The sequence below is a fragment of the Thamnophis sirtalis genome, unplaced genomic scaffold, assembly GCF_051295495.1.
Source record: "Thamnophis sirtalis isolate CommonGarterSnake01/CBP01778 unplaced genomic scaffold, rThaSir2_p1.2 scaffold_3, whole genome shotgun sequence".
Classification (NCBI taxonomy): Eukaryota; Metazoa; Chordata; class Lepidosauria; order Squamata; family Natricidae; genus Thamnophis; species Thamnophis sirtalis.
This window is the reverse complement of record NW_028261383.1, coordinates 16,831,872-16,856,193: the sequence shown is the minus strand read 5'-3', so window position 1 is coordinate 16,856,193 and position 24,322 is coordinate 16,831,872. Positions and strand designations below refer to the sequence as shown.

General features: G+C 41.7%; 1 protein-coding gene across 1 annotated transcript; it reads left to right on the top strand.

Annotated features, from left to right (window-relative positions):
* Positions 1 to 80: 80 nt before the first annotated feature.
* Positions 81 to 24,322, top strand: LOC106549781 (uncharacterized). The gene is given in 8 exon segments (XM_087708036.1): positions 81 to 137; positions 2,430 to 2,559; positions 3,769 to 5,398; positions 12,534 to 13,044; positions 13,327 to 13,441; positions 13,800 to 13,867; positions 16,397 to 16,526; positions 22,080 to 24,322. Coding segments are annotated over 8 exon segments (4,884 nt in total).

Below are 24,322 nucleotides of genomic sequence, written 5' to 3'. Positions count from 1 at the left end.
CTTCCCTTCTGTAGAATGCCTCCTGCTATTTTATTAATTATCCATTTAAACTTTCTGTCTCCTTCACAGGGAAGAATAGAATGAATTTGACTCCTTTTTATGGTGGTGCTGAGAGAGTGGTTGACACTCCAACTGAAGTAAGAGAGGAATAGTAAAACATAATGTATGTTGAATGTTGAATGTTTATTTTATTTATATGCTGCCCTTTTCCCTCGAAGGGGACTCAGGGCGGCTCACAACTCAAACCAGGGAAGGGGGGATACAGACAAAATTAAAAATGACACAAAACAATGCATAATTTAAAACACACGACAGTCATACCATTCGAGACGGGGGCAACGGTTCTTTAGCCCCAGGCCTGTCGGAACAGCCAGGTTTTAAGGGCTTTGCGGAAGGCCTGGAGGGTGGTGAGGGTTCGAATCTCCATGGGGAGTTCGTTCCAGAGGGTTGGAGCAGCCACAGAGAAGGCTCTCCTCCGGGTAGTCGCCAGTCGACACTGGCCGGCGGATGGAATTCGGAGGAGGCCTAATCTGTGGGATCTAATCGGTCTAGTGGAGGTAATTGGCAGCAGGCGGTCTCTCAAATACCCAGGTCCAATACCATGAAGGGCTTTATAAGTGACGACTAGCGCCTTGAAGCGTATCCGGAGACCAATAGGCAGCCAGTGCAGCTCGCGGAGGATAGGTGTTACGTGGGTGAACCGAGGTGCACCCACGATCGCTCGCGCGGCTGCATTCTGGACAAGCTGGAGTCGCCGAATGCTCTTCAAGGGCTGCCCCATGTAGAGCACGTTGCAGTAGTCCAGTCTAGAGGTCACAAGGGCGCGAGTGACTGTTGTGAGGGCCTCCCGGTTCAGGTAGGGCCGCAACTGGTGCACCAGGCGAACCTGGGCAAATGCCCCCCTGGTCACAGCTGACAAGTGGTGTTCAAAAGTCAGCTGTGGGTCCAGGAGGACTCCCAAATTGCGAACCCTGTCTGAGGGGCGTAAATGAAAATGTTCATAATGTGAATGTTTACTGAATAGGTGCTAGTCGTTACTTTTAAAGCCCTACATGGTATCGGACCTGGGTACTTGAGGGACCGCCTCCTGCCAATTACCTCCCTACGACCAATTAGATCCCACAGATTAGGCCTCCTCCGAATACCATCAGCTAGCCAATGTCGACTGTCGACCCCTCGGGGGAGGGCCTTCTTTGTGGCTGCTCCAGCCCTCTGGAACGATCTCCCCGTGGAGATTCGGACCCTCACCACCCTTCTAGCTTTCCGCAAAGCTGTCAAGACCTGGCTATTCCGGCAGGCCTGGGGCTGATGAGTTCCCAGCCGCACATGAATTGTGTTGTTTTTAATCTGTTTTGTGTATATTGTTTCTGGGTTTTTTTTTTTTTTGTATTTCCCCCTTCCCCACTTGTTTGTTAGCCGCCCTGAGTCCCTTGGGAATAGGGCGGCATACAAGTATAATAAACATCCAACATACATCCAATAGGGATCCTATTAGTAATTTTTTGGCATGGAATTGTGGAAGACTACTCAGTAATAACTGGAATAATCACATGGTCCCCTTACAGTTTCTAACAGGCCTTGTTTATAATCAGTGATAAGAAAAATACTGGAAACAGGTTAAAAGATAACGCAGATTCTTAAAGTCAAAATAGAGGGCCGGATCAAGGCTCTTCAGTCTTTAAAGGGATTTCTTGCACTCTGGTTTGGGCCTTGAATTTTGGACCAACAATCCACCATTGGAAAGGATGAGAAATGCTCTTTTCCAAGCAAGTTTCTCTTCTTCAGCCATTGGGTTGGAACACAAGGAGTGGATTCTTTGTAATCTGAAGAGCAGCAGAAACAGGGCTGCTGAGTCTTTGTCCATTGATGACACCCATATAAATCCCTGAATGCCTCTCTTTAATGACCGTTTTGAGCATGGATTATTTGTTCTGGGAACACATGAAGCTTTTTACTTAAATGGTAAATAGCAGTTAGACTTATATACCGCTTCATAGGGCTTTCAGCCCTCTCTAAGCGGTTTACAGAGTCAGCATATCACCCCCACAGTCGGGGTCCTCATTTCACCCACCTCGGAAGGATGGAAGGCTGAGTCAACCTTGAGCCGGTGAGATTTGAACCGCTGAACTGCAGATAACAGTCAGCTGAAGTGGCCTGCAGTGCTGCACCCTAACCACTGCACCACCTCGGCTCTTAAAAAGAACGCACATGCGCGCACACACACACGCACACAGTTCTGCAAACACTGGGTGGATTGGAGTGAGTTAGAGGTGGAAATTCCATGGCCCATACCAGTTGATTCTCTCCAGATGCTGAGTCTTTTTGATGCACTGGGATAGACAGACTGGTGGGCAGACAGAAAGACTCAGACAAAAAGTGGGATTCCTTCCTTTCACTGCTGATTTTTGTTCTGCTTTCTTCTCATTTAGGAAGGTCTTGTGTCCTTTAAGGAGGTGGCTGTGTATTTCTCCGAAGAAGAGTGGTCTCAGCTGGATGATAATCAAAAAGCACTATATCGGGAAGTCATGCTGGAAAATCATAGGATTGTGGCCTCTTTGGGTGAGAATATACAAGACTTTTTATCAGATTAAAAACTACTTATTTTGAAAAGAAAATAAAGAAGATACAGTAATATGATTAACGAATAAGAAAAAAGTAGGATAAAATTTAAAAAAGGGAAAAGAGAAAGTAATAGTTATATCTTCCCCTCTTTCTAAGGTTACATCATTGTTTCCTCCTTTACATAATTTATCCTTTTTAATCTTCAAACGTAAATTTGATCACAAGTTCTTTTTTTCTGCCAAAAGTCCATTGGGGTTTCCAATCACTAACAAATATAGATACTATCCTTTCCCTGATAAGAGTCATCATTAGTCGTCATTGAGTATTCCGTGATTTTCTTCAACCATTCCATCATCTAATTATTGTAGAGTCCTTCTAGCTTTTTGTTTGTAATACTCTCACTATGATTATCATACTCCGAAACAATCTTCTATGAAAGTTGATTAGTGCCAAAATAAAGTGTTCTGATTTCAGTTGGATATTAATCTTTATGCTTTATGTTGTTGAACAATATTTGAGAACTATACTATTTTTCCATTATTAATTTCATTTGGTATTTCCACAGCTCAAGTTCCAATTGCTCTCTATATGTTATCCATTGTCTTTCCTTGCAGTTTTTTTTCTTCTGAAAGCCATTAGGATATTTTAGGGCACAGTCTAAGTTTCTATCTGTTTCATATTCTCAATGTGGTATTTGTAACATTATGGTTTTGAAACCTAGATTGATCCTAATGTATCATACCACAAATATCCATGACGTCCAAAGAACTGTATGTATGTATGTATGTATGTATGTGTGTGTGTGTGTGTGTGTGTGTGTGTATATATATATATATTAAAGTCATAAATATAACATATATGTGTGTGTGTGTGTGTGTGTGTGTTTATTTGTGCTGATAAATTCTTTTTATATTACAGCAACTCCCACTTCTTATACAAACCTTACAGCAGAATACAAAGTACAATTTCAAATTGGGAAACCAAATCTTTCCATTTCCTTTGAAATTTGGAGAATTTGATATTTAATCCATGATTTTCTCTTGCCATGTAAATGTATCTTCCAAAATTTTAATCAAGAAAGTCCCGATCAAATTCTTGAAGAGCTTCTCTGTATCTAAAAAGTTTGAAGAAGGTTGTTTTTCATTATTTTTAATCTTCCTGTGTTTCGCTCTTTTAAACTTATTTTCATTTTACTTTTCTTTGAAGGTAATAATGGGGATGAAGATGAAGATTCCAGAGAACTATTCAAAACGATCAGTCGTAGATACAGTTTGAACAAACCTACAATTTTAATGGAAGTAGGAAGCCATGAGAGAAACGAGTCAAATAATTGCAATCAGGAAAGTTCATCTTCTGTCCTTGAAGCAATGAAAGCCTCTGTGGCCCAGGAAGAAAAAATAAAAACGAAATATAATGAAAAATGTACAAAACTATTGATAAACAAATTAGATACAGATAAGCACGATGGAATCCAAATCAAAGAAGATTATATATGTAGAGATAATGGAAAAAGCTATAAATGGACCCTGTCTGTTCCCCATAATAATGAGTCCCGTATATCTCCAGAAAGGACCCATGCAGGAGAGAAAACATATGAATCCATGGAATGTAGAAAGCATTTTATTAAGGACAATCAACCCATTTACCATAAAAGGATCCACAAAGCGAAGAAAAGATATAAATGCATGGAGTGTGGAAAGAGCTTCACTTTTAAGAGTTCTCTTTCTTTGCATTTCCGGATCCATACGAGAGAGAAGCCCTATACATGCATGGAGTGTGGAAAGAGCTTCTCTCAAAGTAATTCTCTTACTTCCCATTCCCGGATCCACACAGGAGAGAAGCCCTATAAATGCATGGAGTGTGGAAAGAGCTTCTCTCAAAGTAATTCTCTTACTTCCCATTCCCGGATCCACACAGGAGAGAAGCCCTATAAATGCATGGAGTGTGGAAAGAGCTTCTTATCTACTACATCTCTTACTTCCCATTACTGGATCCACACAGGAGAGAAGCCTTATAAATGTATGGAATGTGGAAAGTGTTTTTCTACGAAGACATATCTTAAGACTCATGAAAGGATCCACACAGGGGAGAAGCCTTATAAATGCATGGAGTGTGGAAAGAGATTTATTAAGAACTGTCAACTTATTTATCATACTAGGATCCATACAGGGGAGAAGCCGTATAAATGCATGGAGTGTGGAAAATGCTTTACTGACTGTAGTCGTCTTATTGGACATAAAAAAAGCCACACGGAGCAAAAGTATAAATGTATGGAATGTGGAAAGAGTTTTTCTACAAAGACATATCTTAAGACCCATGAAACGATCCACACAGGGGAGAAGCCTTATAAATGTATGGAATGTGGAAAGAGTTTTTCTAGGAAGGCATATCTTAAGACCCATGAAAGGATCCACACAGGGGAGAAGCCTTATAAATGTATGCTGTGTGGAAAGAGCTTTATTAAGAACTGTCAACTTATTTATCATACTAGGATCCATACAGGGGAGAAGCCATATAAATGCATGGAGTGTGGAAAATGCTTTACTGACTGTAGTGGTCTTATTGGCCATAAAAAGAGCCACACAGGGCAAAAGTATAAATGTATGGAATGTGGAAAGTGTTTTTCTACAAACATGTATCTTAAGACCCATGAAACGATCCACAAAGGGGAGACGCCTTATAAATGTATGGAATGTGGAAAGAGTTTTTCTACAAAGACATATCTGAACACCCATGCAAGGATTCACACGGGGGAGAAGCCTTATAAATGTATGTTGTGTGGAAAAGGTTTTATTATGAACAGTTATCTTAACTACCATAAAAAGATCCACACAATGTAGAAGCCATATAAATCTGAAATCTGGAAAAAGTTTCAAGAGGACCAATGGCTGTATTTCCATATACAAATACATTTGGGTGGGAATCTTTTGAAATGTTAGGTTTTAGTTGTTGAAATATATGCATTTCCTAATTATATTTACTGAATTAGGAAAGGGGTTTTGACTTTTTTTGCCCCTCATGATATTTTAAGTTTATATTTTATTTTCCATAATCTGTTTCCATCATTTTGTAGTTTCCCCTTTTTTTACAGTCAGAGATGAGACACAATTTTTCCCCTCTTCATTTGTCCTCCAAGGAGGCTCCTGAGGTAAAATTTCTGAAAACTCCAGCAGTTTCAACTTTCCCCCGCTTTTGGGACTGGTTTTCTTTTTCCTCAGTATTATTTCCTTTCTCACAAGCAGCCCCTTGTTTTTTTGGATAATTCTTGGCTTCTCCTGGAGCCAAACATTTGACAAGTGCAAGTGTATTGTGCAGAAGTAGAGAACAAAAACAGTGAAAAATCTCCCATTTTCCTGGTTGTGGCTTCCTTGCGCCCCTTCCTGGATTGGGATGCCTTGTGCACAGTCACTCACGCCCTCATCTTTTCTCGCCTGGACTACTGTAATGCTCTCTACATGGGGCTGCCCTTGAAGAGCACCCGGAGGCTTCAGCTGATCCAGAATGTGGCTGTGCGGGTTGTCATGGAAGTACCTAGGTACTTACACCCCTTTTAGGCGGCCTGCACTGGTTGCCGGTTGTTTTCCAGGTGCGATTCAAGGCGTTAATTATGATCTTTAAAGCGCTCCATGGCTTAGGCCCAGGGTATGTGCTAGACCACCTACTCCACCGTCTAGTACGATCCCGCAGAATTGGTCTCCTCAGGGTACCATTGGCCAGGCAGTGTAGGCTGGCGACCCCCGGGGGGGGAGCCTTCTCTGGGAGCGCCTTCCCTTTGGAATGAGCTATCCCCGGAGCTTCGCATAATTCCCGACCTCTGGTCCTTCCGGCACGCCCTAAAAAGTTGGCTTTTCCAGCAAGCCGGCCTAGCCTGAATAAAATTAATTATTAATTTTAATTGTTAATTTTAATTTAATTTCTAAATCTCATTGTAAATGTCCATTGGATTTTTTGGATAGTCTATTTAATCTTTTTTTTAACTTTTATAATATGTGTTTTTATGTTGTATGCTGCCCTGAGTCCTTTGGGAGAAGGGCGGCATATAAATCCAATAAACCTATAACCTAACCTTGCCCCATCTTCTTCCCTTTCAAGCTGGACTTTGCAACAACCACAAGACACAAAATGTATTTCTCAGAGAGCCTCCTGGTCCTCATCTGCCCACCTGGTCATTTCTGACTGGGTTTAGCCTGTGTGGAAAAAACCCTATTGTTTTTACAGAATTGTAAGAAGACCTGTGAAGAAACTACATTGTATACATTTTTAATTTCATGAACTAGGCTGAAGTTTGTGAATTGTATATAGGAAGACGTCTCTTATGCTAGAAACCCGCCTTAAACAGAATTTACTGATATGATAGTTACTCTAGAACAGGAGAGTTCATTGAGGGCTACATCAGGGTTGTCTCTGAACTCAGAGGGTCAGGGGTGTGTATGGCTGTGGGTGGCCACGGTGGGCGTTTGACACAAGCTCAAGATGCATCCCCCCCCCTTCTTTCTTTCCACAGTTGTTTACTATAAACATTTTCTTAGGTGGCGCAGTGGTTAAATGCAGCACTGCAGGCTACTGCTAGATCAGCAGGTCAGCGGTTCAAATCTCACCGGCTCAGGGTTGAGTCAGCCTTCCATCCTTTCGAGGTGGGTAAAATGAGGACCCAGATTGTTGGGGGCAATATGCTGACTCTCTGTAAACCGCTTAGAGAGGCCTGAAAGGCCTATGAAGCGGTATATAAGTCCACTGCTATTGCTATTGCCACTGCTATTATCTCTTCTACCAGATATTACTGACAAACATTTATTACTTATTCTTCATACTCCACTAAACTTTTTATTTCTAAATGAATACCCCACTGTTTTATAGTAAATTGCTTTTCCAGGCAGGCCTTCTCGCCCAGATTTAAGCACCCTGCAGCCCGGATGCAGTTCACGGGCCTTGAGATTGGTCCCCGGTGTTCTAGAGCAGTGTTTTTCAACCTTTTTTGTGCAAAGGCACACTTTTTTCATGAAAAAAATCACGAGGCACACCACCATTAGAAAATGTTAAAAAAAAGTAACTCTGTGCCTATATTGACTATATATAAAGTGTTTTTCCCGCGGCACACCTTACACTATGTCACGGCACACTAGTGTGCCGCGGCACAGTGGTTGAAAAACACTGTTCTAGAGACAATGCCTACGAACTAGGACCATAAAAGGAAATTCATAAATAAGAGCAGGGGGAGCAGTCGAATTATGAGTCGGCGGAGAGGTCATCAGGGGCGGAGATCATGTCTTCACTTTAGACAATTTGGATAGGTTGTAACATAATGACTAAGCCAATGAGGGAAAGGTGGGAGGTAAATTTCTAACTAGAGAATATAAGGCAAAATGTATTGATGATTTTGGGCGTATCCAATGCACCTGCCTGTGTGATGTGATCCATCCTCTTTGCAAAGCAGTGAATAAAATTACCATGGTTCTCTCTTGGAAGTTTTGGATGCTGATTGTTGATTTTCAACTAGACAATGAATCCCACAACTCTCTTTTGCGGCCTCCTCCGACCCCAGCTGAGCCTTCAGGGCGGCTGTTCTTTGAGGGAAGGGAGTCCAAATCCTCCAGAGAGATTTTTCTTCATCTCCACAGACGGTTCTTGGACTGGAAGGAGAGGGAGATGGAGAAGCTGCCAACTCTGGAGACGCCTGAGCTCTTCTCCGACAGCCTTTCCTCCTACTCCCATGCCCATCATCCCTTCCCTTCCTCCCATGTCTATTTTCCCCTCAAACCAGATCGGCTCCTCTTTCCCGCCCTTTCAGGGCATGCTGGCACTTTGCAGAGTCCACCAAGGGGCGATCTCACATTCAGGAGGAAACTGAGCATGCGCCGGGCTCTTCCTCCAGCCCAAGGGATGTGTTTTCCCAGATGTTCGTCGGGAGTGTCTTTAGGCGCGAGTGGGAAGCGGTGCCCTTGCGGGAGGCTGCCCGGATGCCTTTGCAAAGATGCGAATCCCGACGAGAGACTCCCGAGTTGCGTGAGTGGCGGCTCTGCCCTTGCAAGAGGGTCGCGCGCTGGAGGGGTGCGCGGAGACGGGGCAAGTCTTCCTGCGGGATGGGAGTCCGGAGTCCCATGTTCCCCTGCCACCATTACCCATGCACCATGAACCCGGGGGGGGGGGAAGAGAAATGGGGATCCCCAGAAAGGGCGTGGGCGTTTCTCCCCTTTTATTGGGGGAGTGGAGGCAGAGGTTCTCCTGCTGACTCTGGGTGCAAGGACGGATGTGCGAGGACTGGAACTGGGGTGCTGCTTCCCAGCCTTTTCCCACGACCGCAGAAGGGGCTCTTCCCGCAGGAAAGAAGGGAGACCTTGCAGGGACGGAGGTGCAGGAGCGGGGGCTGAGGCGCAGCATTCGCACCGTGTGTCCGATGAGTCTGGTGTTTCTCCAACTTAATCAAAAGATTGTTCTTAACTCTCCCTCTCTTAGATCATTAGAATAAAGAAGTAGGAAGTGGAAATTTAAAAAAGCATATTTTTAATGTATGAATCCAGTCTTTTGAGTCTTTGATAGAAGTGGAGCAAGAAGGATTGGTCAAGTGATGCCCCAGCTGCAGAGAAGTGAAAGTATCTAATAGGATTCCCCACTTTCTTCTCTGACATTAGTGGTTTCATAAGGTTTTATTTTGGTTATTTTCTCTTTGGGGATGGATTCTCGCTACTTAAATTAGTCACCCTTTTTCCTTCTTTGGTTTTCCATTTTGGACATTTAAGCTTAAAATCATTTGTGCTTTTTCTGGAGACAAAGAATAAGCTAGGCTCAATTCCTCCATGCTTAAGAGGGTGGATGAACATCATTTTAAGGTATGTTCATTCAAACCTTTATATATATATATATAATTCTTTATTGGCCAAGTGTGATTGGACACACATAAGCTCTCAGTGTAGATACAAGCAATAAGTGATAAATCATGATCACAGTTTTCATAAAATACATTCATCATAAATCATACAATACAACCATTAGTGATAGTCAGGATACTAAATAAGCAATCCACATAAATCATACAAGGATATAACAATATAAATCATAAGATACAAGCCACAAAGTTATAATCATAAGTTCATAAGAAGATGGTAAAGGAATATATGAATCAATATTGGCTTATATTATTGTATACTGTCAGAAATTAGTTGTTTTCTAGCCTAGCAAATTGTAACCTTAATACTGGTTGGCATTACTGCAAATGTTATCTCACTGCTGCGTCTCCCTTCTATTCTTGGCTTCAAAGCTAGGCACATTCTTGAAAACATAGGAGAAATTATTACACGGGAATATGAGGCCCCATAGATAAAGGAACCAAACTAGGGAGTTTTCCTGGCTCATGAATCCTTAAAGCATTCTGACGGAAAAACAACTTGGCAAAGTGGGGGCTGCCACCCCCTATTCAAAGCTTTAGGAATCCTCCACAGATAAGGTAGACAGAGACAGGAGCTTAAACAAAAGGATGCTTTAAGTTGGTAAGGACTCTTTGTCTCTGATTGGATAAACTTTGTTTCTATCTGCCTAACATGAGTATATAACACTCTGAGCCCCTCTTGCAGAGTGTGGCTATTCCTTACATGCATTTGTTTGTATGTTTCGGATATAGTTTTGTCACCCAGCTTTTGCTATGGCCATAAATAAAATTTGATATTTTTTGCAAGCCTCGTCTGGAGTCTCCACTCTCTTCGGCATTTCAGTGGCTCGGGGAAACTGTTGGAACCTTACAATAGGTAATAGGAAATGTGACAAGAGTAATGCGGTGGGGTGAGTTAACCAGTTTTTGAGGTGAGGGCAAATTGTGTGAAGCAGCCTTCGTGTTATAGTATGACTTTGTTCCCAAAAAGGAAACCCTGAAAAAACAAAAAGTGAGCATGGTAAACCAGGGTCATATCCTAGGCATTTCATTTGACGTGAATTCAATCGTCATAGCATTCTTAGAATTTTGTTCCTTCCCAGGATCATTTCACTTAGTATTATTCAATCTTAGGGATCTTCTTCCTTTTCCTCACTGAGATCCCTGACAAAAGGTAAATGTTTCTTTCTTGGGATAAGCCATTTTTGAAACTTGGATTTTCCTCCTTATCTCTTCTCTCCGTGGGTCCCGTTACTTACAAACATACCAACTTAAAGACAAGAGTGAGGAACATCCTTAATGAATGTCTAATGCCTAAATGTCTCGATATGAAGCACAAGAAACACATCTAAACATCCTATATTCCATTCCAGTTTCTTAAGGTCCCTGAATTTTGGCATCTTGTATGAACTCTTTAAGTGTAGGCTAAATCTGGGTAGAAAGTCCATAGATACGGATAGCCAAGAAGATTATAGGAAGCGAGCTTCCTGTTATTCAGGATACTGCTGAATAACAGGAAGCTCAAAGCATTGTTAGAGGCCCCACAACTCCCCTTTACCGTCTGTTTCTGGTTCTCCCCTCTAGGAGGAGGTTTTGAGGTATTTCTCGCAGGACGACCAGATTCTGTTAAAAGCTTTGTTCCCCATGCCTTCCACCTGGTAAACTTGAAAGATTCATTTTTCTCATTGGAACTAGAATTGTTGTTTCTGTCGGTCATATAATATATGTGAGTATATGCATTATTATGTATTTATGCATTTAGTTGTTAGGTGTTAATATTGTACATTGGAGATGGTGACACTCTGCAATGAAATTTCAATTTAATTTATGCTGATTAGTGTACATTCAAAGTGACAATAAATTATCCTATCCCATCGCAACCTAACATAATCTATCCAAATTTAAATATATTTTATTTAAAAAAAATAAGGCCATCGTTTGGGGAGAAAATAAATAGAAAATTCTCCAAATATAAAACATTTGCAACAACTGCATCTACATGGAGGGAAGTATGCAGTGGAGTACCCCAAGGCTCTGTTTTAGGCCCAGTACTCTTCAACATCTTCATCAATGATTTGGATGAAGGAATAAATGGTGAACTCATCAAATTTGCAGATGACACCAAGCTAGCAGCAATAGCCAATGCTCCAGAAGATACAGAAGGATCTTGACAAACTTGAACATTGGGCACTATCTAATAAAATGAAATTCAATGGTGAAAAGAGTAAGGTTCTACATTTAGGCAAGAAAAACGAAATGCACAGGTACAGTATAGGTGGTACCTTGTTCAATAACTGTGAGAGGGATCTTGGAGTCCTAGTGGACAACCATTTAAATATGAGCCAGCAGTGTGCAGCAGCTGCCAAAAAAGCCAACACAGTAAACGGATAGAATCAAGATCACATGAAGTGTTAATATCAGTTTATAAGGCCTTGGTAAGGCCACACTTGGAATACTGCATTCAGTTTTGGTCGCCATGATGTAGAAAAGATGTGGAGACTCTAGAAAGAGTGCAGAGAAGAGCAACAAAGGTGATTAGGGGACTGGAGACTAAAACATATGAAGAATGGTTGCAGGAACTGGGTATGTCTAGTTTAATAGAAAGAAGGACTAGGGGAGACATGATAGCAGTCTTCCAATATCTCAGGGGTTGCCACAAAGAAGAGGGAGTCACTATTCTCCAAGGCACCTGAGTGTAGAACAAGAAGCAATGGGTGAAAACTAATCAAGGAGAGGCAGGGGTTGGACTAGAAGACCTCCAAGGTTCCTTCCAACTCTGCTATTGTATTGTATTGTATTTGTTTATATTCCAATATAATATATGCCTTGTCTTGCTGAAACCTGCTACCATATTTTGCACCACACTTCATGGACACACATACAAATACCCACAGGATCCATCTGCTCAATACCACTGCAATCCTTTATGATCTTCTCAGTCGTGAAGATTAATGTTGTTCAGAGCTTACGTCCATGACCTTCTTATTCTCTGAATGTATTTTCTTTTCCATTTCCGATGCAGAAACTAGAGTCATCACAACAGCCTTCCTAACAACAAAAAGTACTCTTGAATGAAAATCCTGGATAGCTTTTGTGATCAATCCTGAAGCTGCAGGAATAGCCCTGTGAATTTAAAGGTGTTTGGAGATCCATAAGATTCCTCAGAACCATCTGGAATTTCCTTATCAGAGAGAGAAAGAATGCAGAAACAACCATTAGCAAATAAGAAAATTGGAAAAGGAGCATTGGATGTTCAGCCAGGCAGCTGTGGGAAGGTATGGGCAAGAACTGGACAGAAGATCCTGGAAAATAAAACTGTCATCCCTTCAGAGATTCAGCCATGCAACTTCAGAAACATCCAATACCAGGAGGTTGAAGGTCCCCGAGAACTGTGCAGCCAACTCCACAACTTTTATAGTCAATGGCTGAGGTTAGAAAAGCACACTAAAACCCAAATGTTGGATCTGGTTGTTTTGGAGCAGCTCCTGGCCCTTCTGCCCTTGCCGATGGAGACCTGGGTGCGGGAGTGTGGAACAGAGACCAGCTGCCAAGCGGTGGCCCTGGCAGAAGGCTTCCTCCTGAGTCAGGCAGAGGAGCTGAAGGAGCAAGTCGAATTGCAGGTGAGAGACCTTTATCTTGGAAGTCCAGAAGAGAATAGAGAATGTGTTTGAGTATTTCACCCCTACCTTCTATACTTCTCTCGTCTTCATAACATGTGGAGGAAATATTTCACTAGTTTTTGCAGGTCATTGTTCCGTTATCCATTCTAGAGCATAGGCTGGAGACAGCAGTTCCTTTCTTGCACATTCTAGGCTCATTGACAGATACAATGAAGTTGTTTTTTGAGGATTAGAATCCAGTTCCTGTTGTGTGATGTATTTTTATTTTCTCTTTTCTCCAAGTCTTTCCCTCTGCAGACCAGAGGACCTATGAGAAAGAGGATTCCATCCAATCCCTCTCGGGAGCTGTGTTCCACGAGGATCTATCATGAATCCTCAAGTCAGGACATCTCAGATGGTAATCAAAAGTCTAAGAGAGATTCCAGCTTTAAAAGAGCCGAGGTGGCGCAGTGGTTAAATGCAGCACTGCAGGCTACTTCAGCTGACTTTTATCTGCAATTCGGCTGTTCAAATCTCACCGGCTCAAGGTTGACTCAGCCTTCCATCCTTCCGAGGTGGATAAAATGAGGACCCGTTTTGTTGGGGGCAATATGCTGACTCTGTAAACCGCTTAGAGAAGGCTGAAAGCCCTATGAAGCGGTATATAAGTCTAACTGCTATTGCTATTGCTATTACCTTCTCTGTCTCTTCTCTTCTGTAGAATGCCTCCTGCTATTTTATTAATTATCCATTTAAACTTTCTGTCACCCTCACAGGGAAGAACAGAACAAATTTGACTCCCCTTTATGGTGACGCTGAAAGAGAGGTTGAAGCTCCAACTCAAGTAAGAGCGGGATAATAAAACATAAAATGTTCAAAATGTGAATTTTTGCTGAATAGGGATCCTATTAGTATTTCTTTGACATGGAATTGTGGAAGACTACTCAATAATAACTGGAATAATCACATGGTCCCCTTATCGTTTCCAAAGTGCCTTGTTTATAACCAGTGATAAGAAAAATAATGGCACCAGGTTAAAAGATGAAGCAGACTCTTAAAATCCAAAGGGGGTGGCCAGATCAAGGCCCTTCAGCCTTTAAAGCAATTTCTAATACTCTTAATTTGTACCTGGAACTTGGGGCCAACGATCCGCCTTTGGAAAGGAATAAGAAATTATCTTTCTAAGCAGATTTCTCTTCTTCAGCCTTTGAGCTGGAGTACAAGGAGTGGATTCCTTGTAATCTGAGGAGCAAAAGAAACAGATCTTGTGTGTCTTTGTCCATTGATGACACCCATGAAAACCCCTGAGTGCCTCTCTTTAATAAAGGTTTGGAGCATGGATTATTTGTTCTGGGAACACCACAAGCCTTTTACTTAAATAGTAAAAAAGAACACACACAAACACACACACATTTTGTTCTGCAAACTTTGGGTGGATTTGAGTGAGTAATAGGTGGGATTTTTATGGCCCATACCAGTTGATTCTCTCCAGATGCTGAAAGTCTTGTTGATACATGGGGATAGATAGATAGGCGGACAGACAGACAGACAGACCCAGACAAAATGTGGGAATCCTTCCTTCCACTGCTGATTATATTTTTTAATAAAAAGTTTTTTATTGAACACATATTAAAACATTGAAGACAGTGTAACTGTCCTGGCAAGATCAATGCCATACATACAAGATATAAATTTATACATTATAACCACCCTGCTTTTTAACCTTTGATCTATTCCGTATTTACAAATATAAAAATATCATCTTTCCAACCATCTTGCTTTGCTCTTATACATTTTCGCTATTATAGTTTCATACATAATTCTAATCTCCATTCTATAAATCTTTGTCATTTATTTTGGGTCTTCCTTTTTTTGTTCCAACCATTGATAGAATTGTCCCAGATCCTATAATATTCTGATTTGTCTTTTTTTTCCAATTCCCACGTCAATTTATCAATTTCAGCACAAGTCAGAGTTTTCCTAATTATTTCCCCATCTTCCCTGTTTTTCCAGTTTGGGGCAAAGACCATTCTTGCCACTGTAATAATATGCATTGTTAAATAAATTACCTCCTTGTTACATTTATTGTTTATGATTCCCAAAAGAAATAGTTCTGGTGTGAATTCTATTTCCTCTTCGGTTATCTCTTATCAGTCAACTTTGAATTTTCCACCAATATTCCTTTGTTTTCTGGCACGACCACCACATATGGTAGTACGTGCCTAATTCACAATCACATTTCCAACTATTTGGCACTACATTTCTAAACATTTTGGCTATTCTCACAGGTAGCGGACGCTACCTATAAAACATTTATATCCCATATTTCTTGCCATTTATCCAGATGTATGTTATAGCAAAAGTTTATCGTCCATGCAATCATTGTCTCCTTAAACTTCTTCTATCTTGTATTCCAGTAAAAATTTGTAAATCTTGTTTATCAATTTATCATTTGTCCCCAAAAGGATCTTACCTATTGCCATCAGCTCCCCATTCATGCCCCACTCTTTCATATCTTTCGAGTAACGTGATTGAATTTGGAGATAGGACCGACATTCCAATTCTATTTCTTGCTCTTTTAACTCTTACCTCGATCTTAATCTCCCTTCCTTATCTAATATATCTTTATAGGTGACCTGTTTTCCTTGGTTGATAAAGTTTGGGTGCACTACCGTTTCTAATGTTGATAGCGAAATTGGTACCTTGCTGTAAATTTTCCTCTTGACTTTATTCCATGTTTCTAATGACACCCGTCTTATAAAGTGCCTCTGAAAATATTGATGTGCTACCTGCTTCCCGTACCACAGGAGGGCGTGCCATCCTAAATATAAATTGTGGCCCTCTGGTGTCAGCAATCTATTATTTTTTAAATCTATCCATTCTTTTATCCAGGTAAGCGTTGTTGCTTTATGATATAATTCCCATTCTAGTATAGCAAATCCTCCTCTTTCTTTTACATCTTGCAAAAGTTTGAATTTAATCCTTGGGTTCTTCCCTTGCCAAATGTAATCTGACGTCATTTTGTCCAATTTTCCAAAGGACTTTTTATCTGAGTGCCTCTCTTTAATGAAGGTTTTGAGCATGGATTATTTGTTCTGGGAATACCAAGCCTTTTACTTAAATGGTAACACACACACACACACACACACACACACACACACACACACACACAGATTTCTGCAAACACTAAGTGGATTGGAGTGAGTGATAGGTGGAAATTCCAAGCCCCATACCAGTTGATTCTCCAGATGCTGAGTCTTATTGATGCACGGGGATAGATAGATTTGCTAGCAGACAGACAGATCCAGGCAAAAAGTGGGATTCCTTCCTTTTGTTTCACTGCTGATTTTTGTTCTGTTTTCTTCTCATTCAGGGAGGTCTTGTGTCCTTTAAGGAGGTGGCTGTGTATTTCTCCGAAGGGGAGTGGTCTCAGCTGGATGCTGACCAAAAAGCACTTTATCGGGAAGTCATGCTGGAAAATCATAGGATCGTGGCCTCTTTGGGTGAGAACATACAAGACTTTTTGTCAGAATAAAAAACTACAAATTTTTAAAATAAAATAAAGATGATATTTTAATGTGATTAATGAATAAGAAAAAAGTATGATAAAATTAAAAAAAGAAAAAAGAGCAAGTAATGGTTATATTTTTCCCCCTCTTTCTAAGTTTATATCTTGACTTCATTTGGTATTTCCACAGCTCAAGTTCTAATCGCTCTCTATATGTTATCCATTGTCTTCCCTTGCAACTATTTTTCTTCTGAAAGCCATTAGAATGTTTTAACGGCACAGCCTGAGTTTATATCCGTTTCATATTCTCAATGTGGCATTTGTAACATTATGGTTTTGAAACCTAAATAGATCCTAAATTTATCGTACCGCAAATATCCATGACGTCCAAAGCACTGTCATGCCTTCCTACTTCTAAAATTCTCCTTTTTAAAAAAATTAAGTTTTTAATTAGATAAACATTAAAAACATTTTACATAGTGTGACATTTCTGGCATAAACATTTCCATACAGTAATTAGATCTTATAACAATTACCTTTCATATCCATTATATATGTGTATGTAGTCAGTCAGATTACCTGTCCATTGATCCTTTCTTTTATATAATTACTAATCCTACAAATACATATTCAATTTTTACATATCAAACATTATTAATACCATATTTTCCAATTCTTATTTGTGTTTTTCTATCCCGGTCTTTTTCCCTCATTTCTAACCATCGGTCCCAGATTTTGTGATATTCTGTCTCACCCTTGTCTTTGAGCTCTAGAGTCAGTCTGTCCATCTCTGTGCACGTCAGTATCTTATTTATTATTTCTTGTTCTGAGAGAGTCTTCTTATTTTTCCATTTCTGTGCAAAGATCAGTCTTGTCGCCGTTAAAATATGCAGCATTACATATAGTCCATCTTTGCCATGTTTTTCTTTTGTGATCCCTAATAGAAATAATGCTGGCCTCAACTCCATCCTTTGATTTAGCATATCTTCCAAATGCTTTCTTATCTGGTGTCAAAAAACCCTATCTTTCATGCACTCCCACCACATATGGTAGAAAATCCCTAGTGCACCATTACATTTCCAACATCGTGGCGATAATTTTTTGTGAATTTTAGCTAATTTTGTGGGTGGGATGTTTCACCTGTAGAACATCTTGTATAAGTTTTCCTTATACGAGGTGGCTAAAGTTAATTTTCTGTTTCTATTCCCATAAGTCTTGCCAATTATCCAAATCTATGCTGTAACCAAAGTTCCTATTCCATGCTAACATGGCTTCCTTTACCTGCTTTTCCGCCATTGTATAATCCAATTCATATTGATATAATTTTGTTATCATTTTAACCTCTTTACCTAGATAATTCTGTAGGTTTTCCTAATTTCTTTTTTGTCTTTTACATATCGAGATTGGACTTGTAAGTAAGCCCACCATTTCAGTTCTATTCCTTCCTTATATAATTCTCTTCTAATTTTAATTCACTTCTTTTGTTTAGTATCTCGTTATAAATAATTACTTTTCCTAAATTAATAAAATTTGGAGAGCCGAGGTGGCGCGGTGGTTAGGGTGCAGTACTGCAGGCCACTTCAGCTGATTGTTATCTGCAGTTCAGCAGTTCTAACCTCACCGGCTCAAGGTTGACTCAGCCTTCCATCCTTCCAAGGTGGGTAAAATGAGGACCCAGACTGTGGGCGCAATATGCTGACTCTGTAAATGGCTTAGAGAGGGCTGAAAGCCCTATGAAGCGGTATATAAGTCTAACTGCTATTGCTATCTCCAACGTTGATAACTAGTTTGGGGTTTCAATGTAGTTTTGTTGTTTAATCCTTAACCACACATCAAGTAGAGCTCGTCTTATACGGTGCCTACGGAAGTACTGATGGGCTTTGTTTGCCAACCCATATGAAGGCATTCCACCCTATTTGCATGCCATGATCTTCCAACGCTAATAGTCTTCTATTTTTAAGTCCTATCCAATCTTTTAGCCATGATAGTGCAACCCAATAGTATAGTATCTTTCCCAATTGGGCAGTCAGAATCCTCTCCTCTCCTTGGAATCCTGTAAGAATTTCAGTTTAATTCTAGGCCACTTTCCTTGCAAATAAATTTAGATACCATTTTGTTTACCATTTCTGAAATATTCTTTATCCAATCTTATTGGTATAGTTATAAAAAAAAATATTTTGGGTAAGATGTTCATTTTGACTGTTGCTATTCTCCCCATGAAGGAGGGCTGTAAATTTTTCCACCGTTCTAGATCTGCCTTAATTTGGTCAAATAGTTTATTGTAATTATCTGCTTTAAGTGTTATGCATCTCGCCGCTAATTGCATTCCTAAATATCTCACTTTCTTTGCTATTTAAATGTTTATTCTCAAAGCGAATTCATTTTTCTGCCCATTTGTCATAATTTTCACTAATATCTTAGTTTTTCTTTATTTACCCTCAAACTGGTTGCTTCCCCATATTATCCCAGTACTTCCATTAGCCTCATACAAGGCAGCAATGGTTTTTCCATAATAAACACCAGGTCGTCTGCAAATGCTTGGAGCTTAAATACTTACTTTTTAATTTTTAGACCTTTAATTTGCTCGTTTTTTAAAATTATCCTAGTCAAGACCTCCAATGTAAATATAAATAATAGTGGTGATAAAGGGCACCCTTGCCTTGTGCTTGTTTGAATTTTCTAAAATTCTCTTTATTATCTGAGCAACTCCCACTTCTTATACAAACCTTACAGCAGAATACAAAGTCCAATTTCAAATTGGGAAACCAAATCTTTCCATTTCCTTTTCCTTGGATCTGGGTACTTGAGAGACCGCCTACTGCCAATTACCTCCACTAGACCAATTAGATCCCACAGACTAGGCCTCCTCCGAATTCCATCAGCCGGCCAGTGTCGACTGGTGACTACCCGGAGGAGAGCCTTCTCTATGGCTGCTCTGACCCTCTGGAACGAACTCCCCGTGGAGATTCGTACCCTCACCACCCTCCAGGCCTTCCGCATAGCCCTTAAATCCTGGCTGTTCCGACAGGCCTGGGGGCTAAAGACTCGCTGCCCCACTTCGAATGGTATGATTGTTGTGTTTTAACTATGTATGGCTTTTTATGTTTTTTGTAATTCTGTTTGTTTTTCCCCTCCCTTTGAGTTGTGAGCCGCCCTGAGTCCCTTTAGGGAAAAGGGCGGCATACAAATAAACTAAACTAAACTAAACTAAACTAAACTTTGAAATTTGGAGAATGCGATATTTAATCCACAGTTTTTCTCTTGCCATACAAACGTAAATATATCTTCCAAAATTGTAATCAAGAAAGTTCCAATCATCTTCTTGAAGGGCTTCTTTGCATTTAAGAAATTTGAAGCAGCTTGTTTTTCATTACATTAAATTTTCCTATTAGTGGTTTAGTGGTTTATTAGCATTTGTAGGCCGCCCTTTTCCCTGAGGGGACTCAGGGCGGCTCACAGGAAACCAGGGAGGGGGAAATACAACATTAAGACAACAACATATAATAAAATAGTAAACAACATACATTCATCATTCGGGCGGGGTAACTATCCTTATCCCCAGGCCTGACGGGCGAGCCAGTTCTTCAAGGCTATGCGGAAGGCTTGGACGGTGGAGAGGGTACGAATCTCCACGGGGAGCTCGTTCCAAAGGGTCGGGGCTACTGCTGAGAAGGCCCTCCTCCTTGTAGTTGCCAGCCGACACTGGCTGGCCGATGGAATGCGGAGGAGGCCTAGTCTATGGGATCTTATAGGTCGTAGGGAGGTAATTGGCAGAAGGCGGTCTCTCAAGTAGCCAGATCCACTGCCATGTAGGGCTTTATGGGTGATTAATAGCACCTTGAAGCGCATCCGGAGATCGACAGGTAGCCAGCGCAGCTCGCGGAGGATAGGTGTTATGCGGGTGAATCGAGGTGCACCCGCGATCACTCGCGCGGCTGCGTTCTGCACTAGCTGAAGTCGCCGGATGCTCCTCAAGGGCAGCCCCATGTAGAGCACATTGCAGTATTCCAGCCTAGAGGTCACAAGGGCCCGAGTGACTGTTGTGAGGGCCTCCCGATTCAGGTAGGGTCGCAACTGGCGCACCAGGCGTACCTGGGCGAATGCCCCCCTGGTCACAGCCGTTAAATGGTGGTCGAATGACAGCTGCGGATCCAGGAGGACTCCCAAGTTGCAGACCCTCTCTGAGGGGTGTAAAATTTGACCCCCCAGCCTGAGTGTTGGAATATTGGCCAAATCTTTGGGAGGAAAACACAGCAGCCACTCGGTCTTTTCTGGGTTGAGCACAAGCTTGTTAACCCTCATCCAGTCCATAACGGCTTCAAGACCCCGGCCCATCACGTCAACCGCTTCATTGATTTGGCACGGGGCGGACAGATACAATTGAGTATCGTCCGCATATTGATGGTATCTAATCCCGTGCCTGCGGATGATCTCTCCCAGCGGTTTCATGTAGATGTTGAATAGTAGGGGGGATAAGACCGAACCCTGCGGCACCCCATAATTTAGGGGCCTTGGGGACGATCTCTGCCCTCCCACTAACACCGACTGCGACCTGTCCGAGAGGTAGGAGGAGAACCACCGTAGCACGGTGCCTCCCACTCCCACCTCCCGCAGTCGTCGCAGAAGGATACCATGGTCGATGGTATCGAAAGCCGCTGAGAGGTCAAGGAGGACCAGGATGGAGGAATGTCCTTCATCTCTGGCTCTCCAAAGATCATCCATCAATGCGACCAAAGCGGTTTCTGTGCTGTAACCGGGTCTGAAGCCTGACTGGAAGGGGTCTAGATAGTTTGCTTCCTCCAAGGACCGTTGGAGCTGGAAGGCCACCACCTTCTCAACAACCTTCCCCAGGAAGGGAAGGTTGGAGACCGGGCGATAGCTGTTAAGAACAGCTGGATCCAAGGATGGTTTCTTCAGGAGGGGTCTCACCACCGCCGCTTTCAGTGCGGCGGGGAAGTTCCCCTCCCGAAGGGAGGCGGTTACAACCGCCTGGATCCAGCCTCGTGTCACCTCACTGCAGTTAGCAACCAGCCATGAGGGACACGGATCCAGAACACAGGTGGAGGAACTTACAGCTCTCATGGCCTTGTCCACATCCCCGGGGGTAACGTCCTGAAACTCAACCCAGAGCTGTTCTACTTGGTCCCCTTGTGCCTCGGCTGGAACTGCGGGGGTGGAGTCCAAGTCCGACCGAAACCGAGCAATTTTGTCCGCTAAGAATTGGGCATACTCTTCAGCTCTGCCCTGCAAGGGTTCCCCCGCCTCCCTTTTGTTCAATAGGGAGCGGGTTATCCTAAACAGGGCGGCTGGACGGGACTCAGCGGATGCAACCAGGGTGGCTATATGGGATCTTTTTGCTGCCCTAAGTGCTCTGGTGTATTCCCTGGTGCAGGTGGTTACCATTGCTCGGTTCGATTCGGACTTATCGGACCTCCAGCGGTGCTCTAGGCATCTCCTCCGGCGCTTCATCTCCCGGAGTTCCTCCGGGAGATGAATTTTCCTATGTTTCGCTCTTTTGAGTTATTTTCATTTTACTTTTCTTGTGAAGGTAATAATGGGAAGGAAGATGAAGATTCCAGAGAACTATTCGAAATGATCAGTCGTGGATACAGTATGAAGAACCCTACAATTCTAATGGAAGTAGAAAGCCGTGAGAGAAACCAGTCAAATAATTGCAATCAGGACAGTTTGTCTTCTGTCAATTTTCCAATGAAAGCCTCTGTAGCCCAGCAAGGAAAAATAAAAAAGAAATATATTGGAAAATTTATGAAAGTATTCATAAACAAATTAGATATTGATAAACACGATCAAATCCAAATCAAAGGCGATTATATATGTAGAGACAATGGAAAAAACTATAAATGGACCCTGTCTCTTCCTCCTAAAAATGAGTCCTGTACAGCTCAAAAAAGGACCCACGCAAGAGAGAAGACATATGAATCTATGGAGTGTGGAAAGAGTTTTATTAAGGACAGTCAGCCTATTTACCATAAAAGGATCCACGAAGTGGAGAAAATATATAAATGCATGGAGTGTGGTAAAGGTTTTCCTGAAAACCGAAAACTTACACAGCATAAAATGATCCACACACAACAGAAGCCCTATAAATGTATGGAATGTGGAAAGAGCTTCCCTCAGAAAAGTGATCTTATTGTACATATAAAGATCCACACAGGGGAGAAGTCCTATAAATGCATGGAGTGTGGAAAGAGCTTCACTTGTAGTCAAAATCTTAATTCCCATTCCCGGATCCATACAGGAGAGAAGCCCTATAAATGCATACAGTGTGGAAAGAGTTTCGCTCATAATACTTCTCTTACTTCCCATTACTCAATCCATACAGGGGAGAAGCCATATAAGTGCAAAGAGTGTGGAAAGAGCTTCACTCAAAGTGGTGCCCTTACTCTTCATAAAAGGATCCACACAGGAGAGAAGCCCTATAAATGCATGCAGTGTGGAAAGAGCTTCACTTTTAGTCATCATCTTACTTCCCATTCTCAGATCCATTCAGGAGAGAAGCCCTATAAATGCATGCAGTGTGGAAAGAGCTTCTCTCGTAGTACTTCTCTTATTTCCCATTACTCAATCCATACAGGGGAGAAGCCATATAAGTGCACGGAGTGTGAAAAGAGTTTCTCCCACAATTCTTCTCTTACTCTACATAAACGAATCCACACAGGAGAGAAGCCATATAAATGCATGGAGTGTGGAAGGAGCTTCTTATATAGTCATTCTCTCACTTCCCATTACTCGATCCATACAGGGGAGAAGCCATATAAGTGCACAGAGTGTGGAAAGAGCTTTTCTCAAAGTGGTGCCCTTACTCTTCATAAAAGAATCCACACAGGGGAGAAGCCCTATAAATGCATGGAGTGTGGAAAGAGCTTCACTTGTAGTCGATATCTTACTTCTCATTCTCAGATCCATTCAGGAGAGAAACCCTATAAATGCATGGCGTGTGGAAAGAGCTTCTCTCGTAGTGATTATCTTGCTTCCCATTACTCAATCCATGCAGGGGAGAAGCCATATAAGTGCAAAGAGTGTGGAAAGAGCTTCTCTCACAATTCTTATCTTACTCTTCATAAACAGATCCACACAGGAGAGAAGCCCTATAAATGCATGGAGTGTGGAAAGAGCTTCACTTTTAGTCACTATCTTACTTCCCATTCTCGGATCCATTCAGGAGAGAAGCCCTATAAATGCACGGAGTGTGGAAAGAGCTTCTCTCATACAAACTCTCTTACTCTTCATAAAAGGATCCACACTGGAGAGAAGCCCTATAAATGTATGGAATGTGGAAAGAGCTTCCGTCAAAATACTTCTCTTACTGTTCATAAGCGAATCCACACAGGAGAGAAGCCTTATAAATGCACTGAATGTGGAAAGAGCTTCCCTAAAAGCAGTGGACTTCTTCAACATACAAAAATTCACACAGGGGAGAAGCCTTATAAATGCATGGAGTGTGGAAAGAGCTTTATTAAGAACTGTCAACTTATTTATCATACTAGGATCCATACAGGGGAGAAGCCATATAAATGCATGGAGTGTGGAAGATGCTTTACTGACTGTAGTGGTCTTATTGGCCATAAAAAGAGCCATACAGGGCAAAAGTATAAATGCATGGAATGTGGCAAGAGTTATTCTACGAAGATGTATCTTAAGACCCATGCAAGGATCCACACTGGGGAGAATCCATATAAATGCATGCTGTGTGGAAAAGGTTTTGTTACAAACAGTTCTCTTAACTACCATAAAAGGAACCACACTATCTAGAAGCCATATAAATTGTGA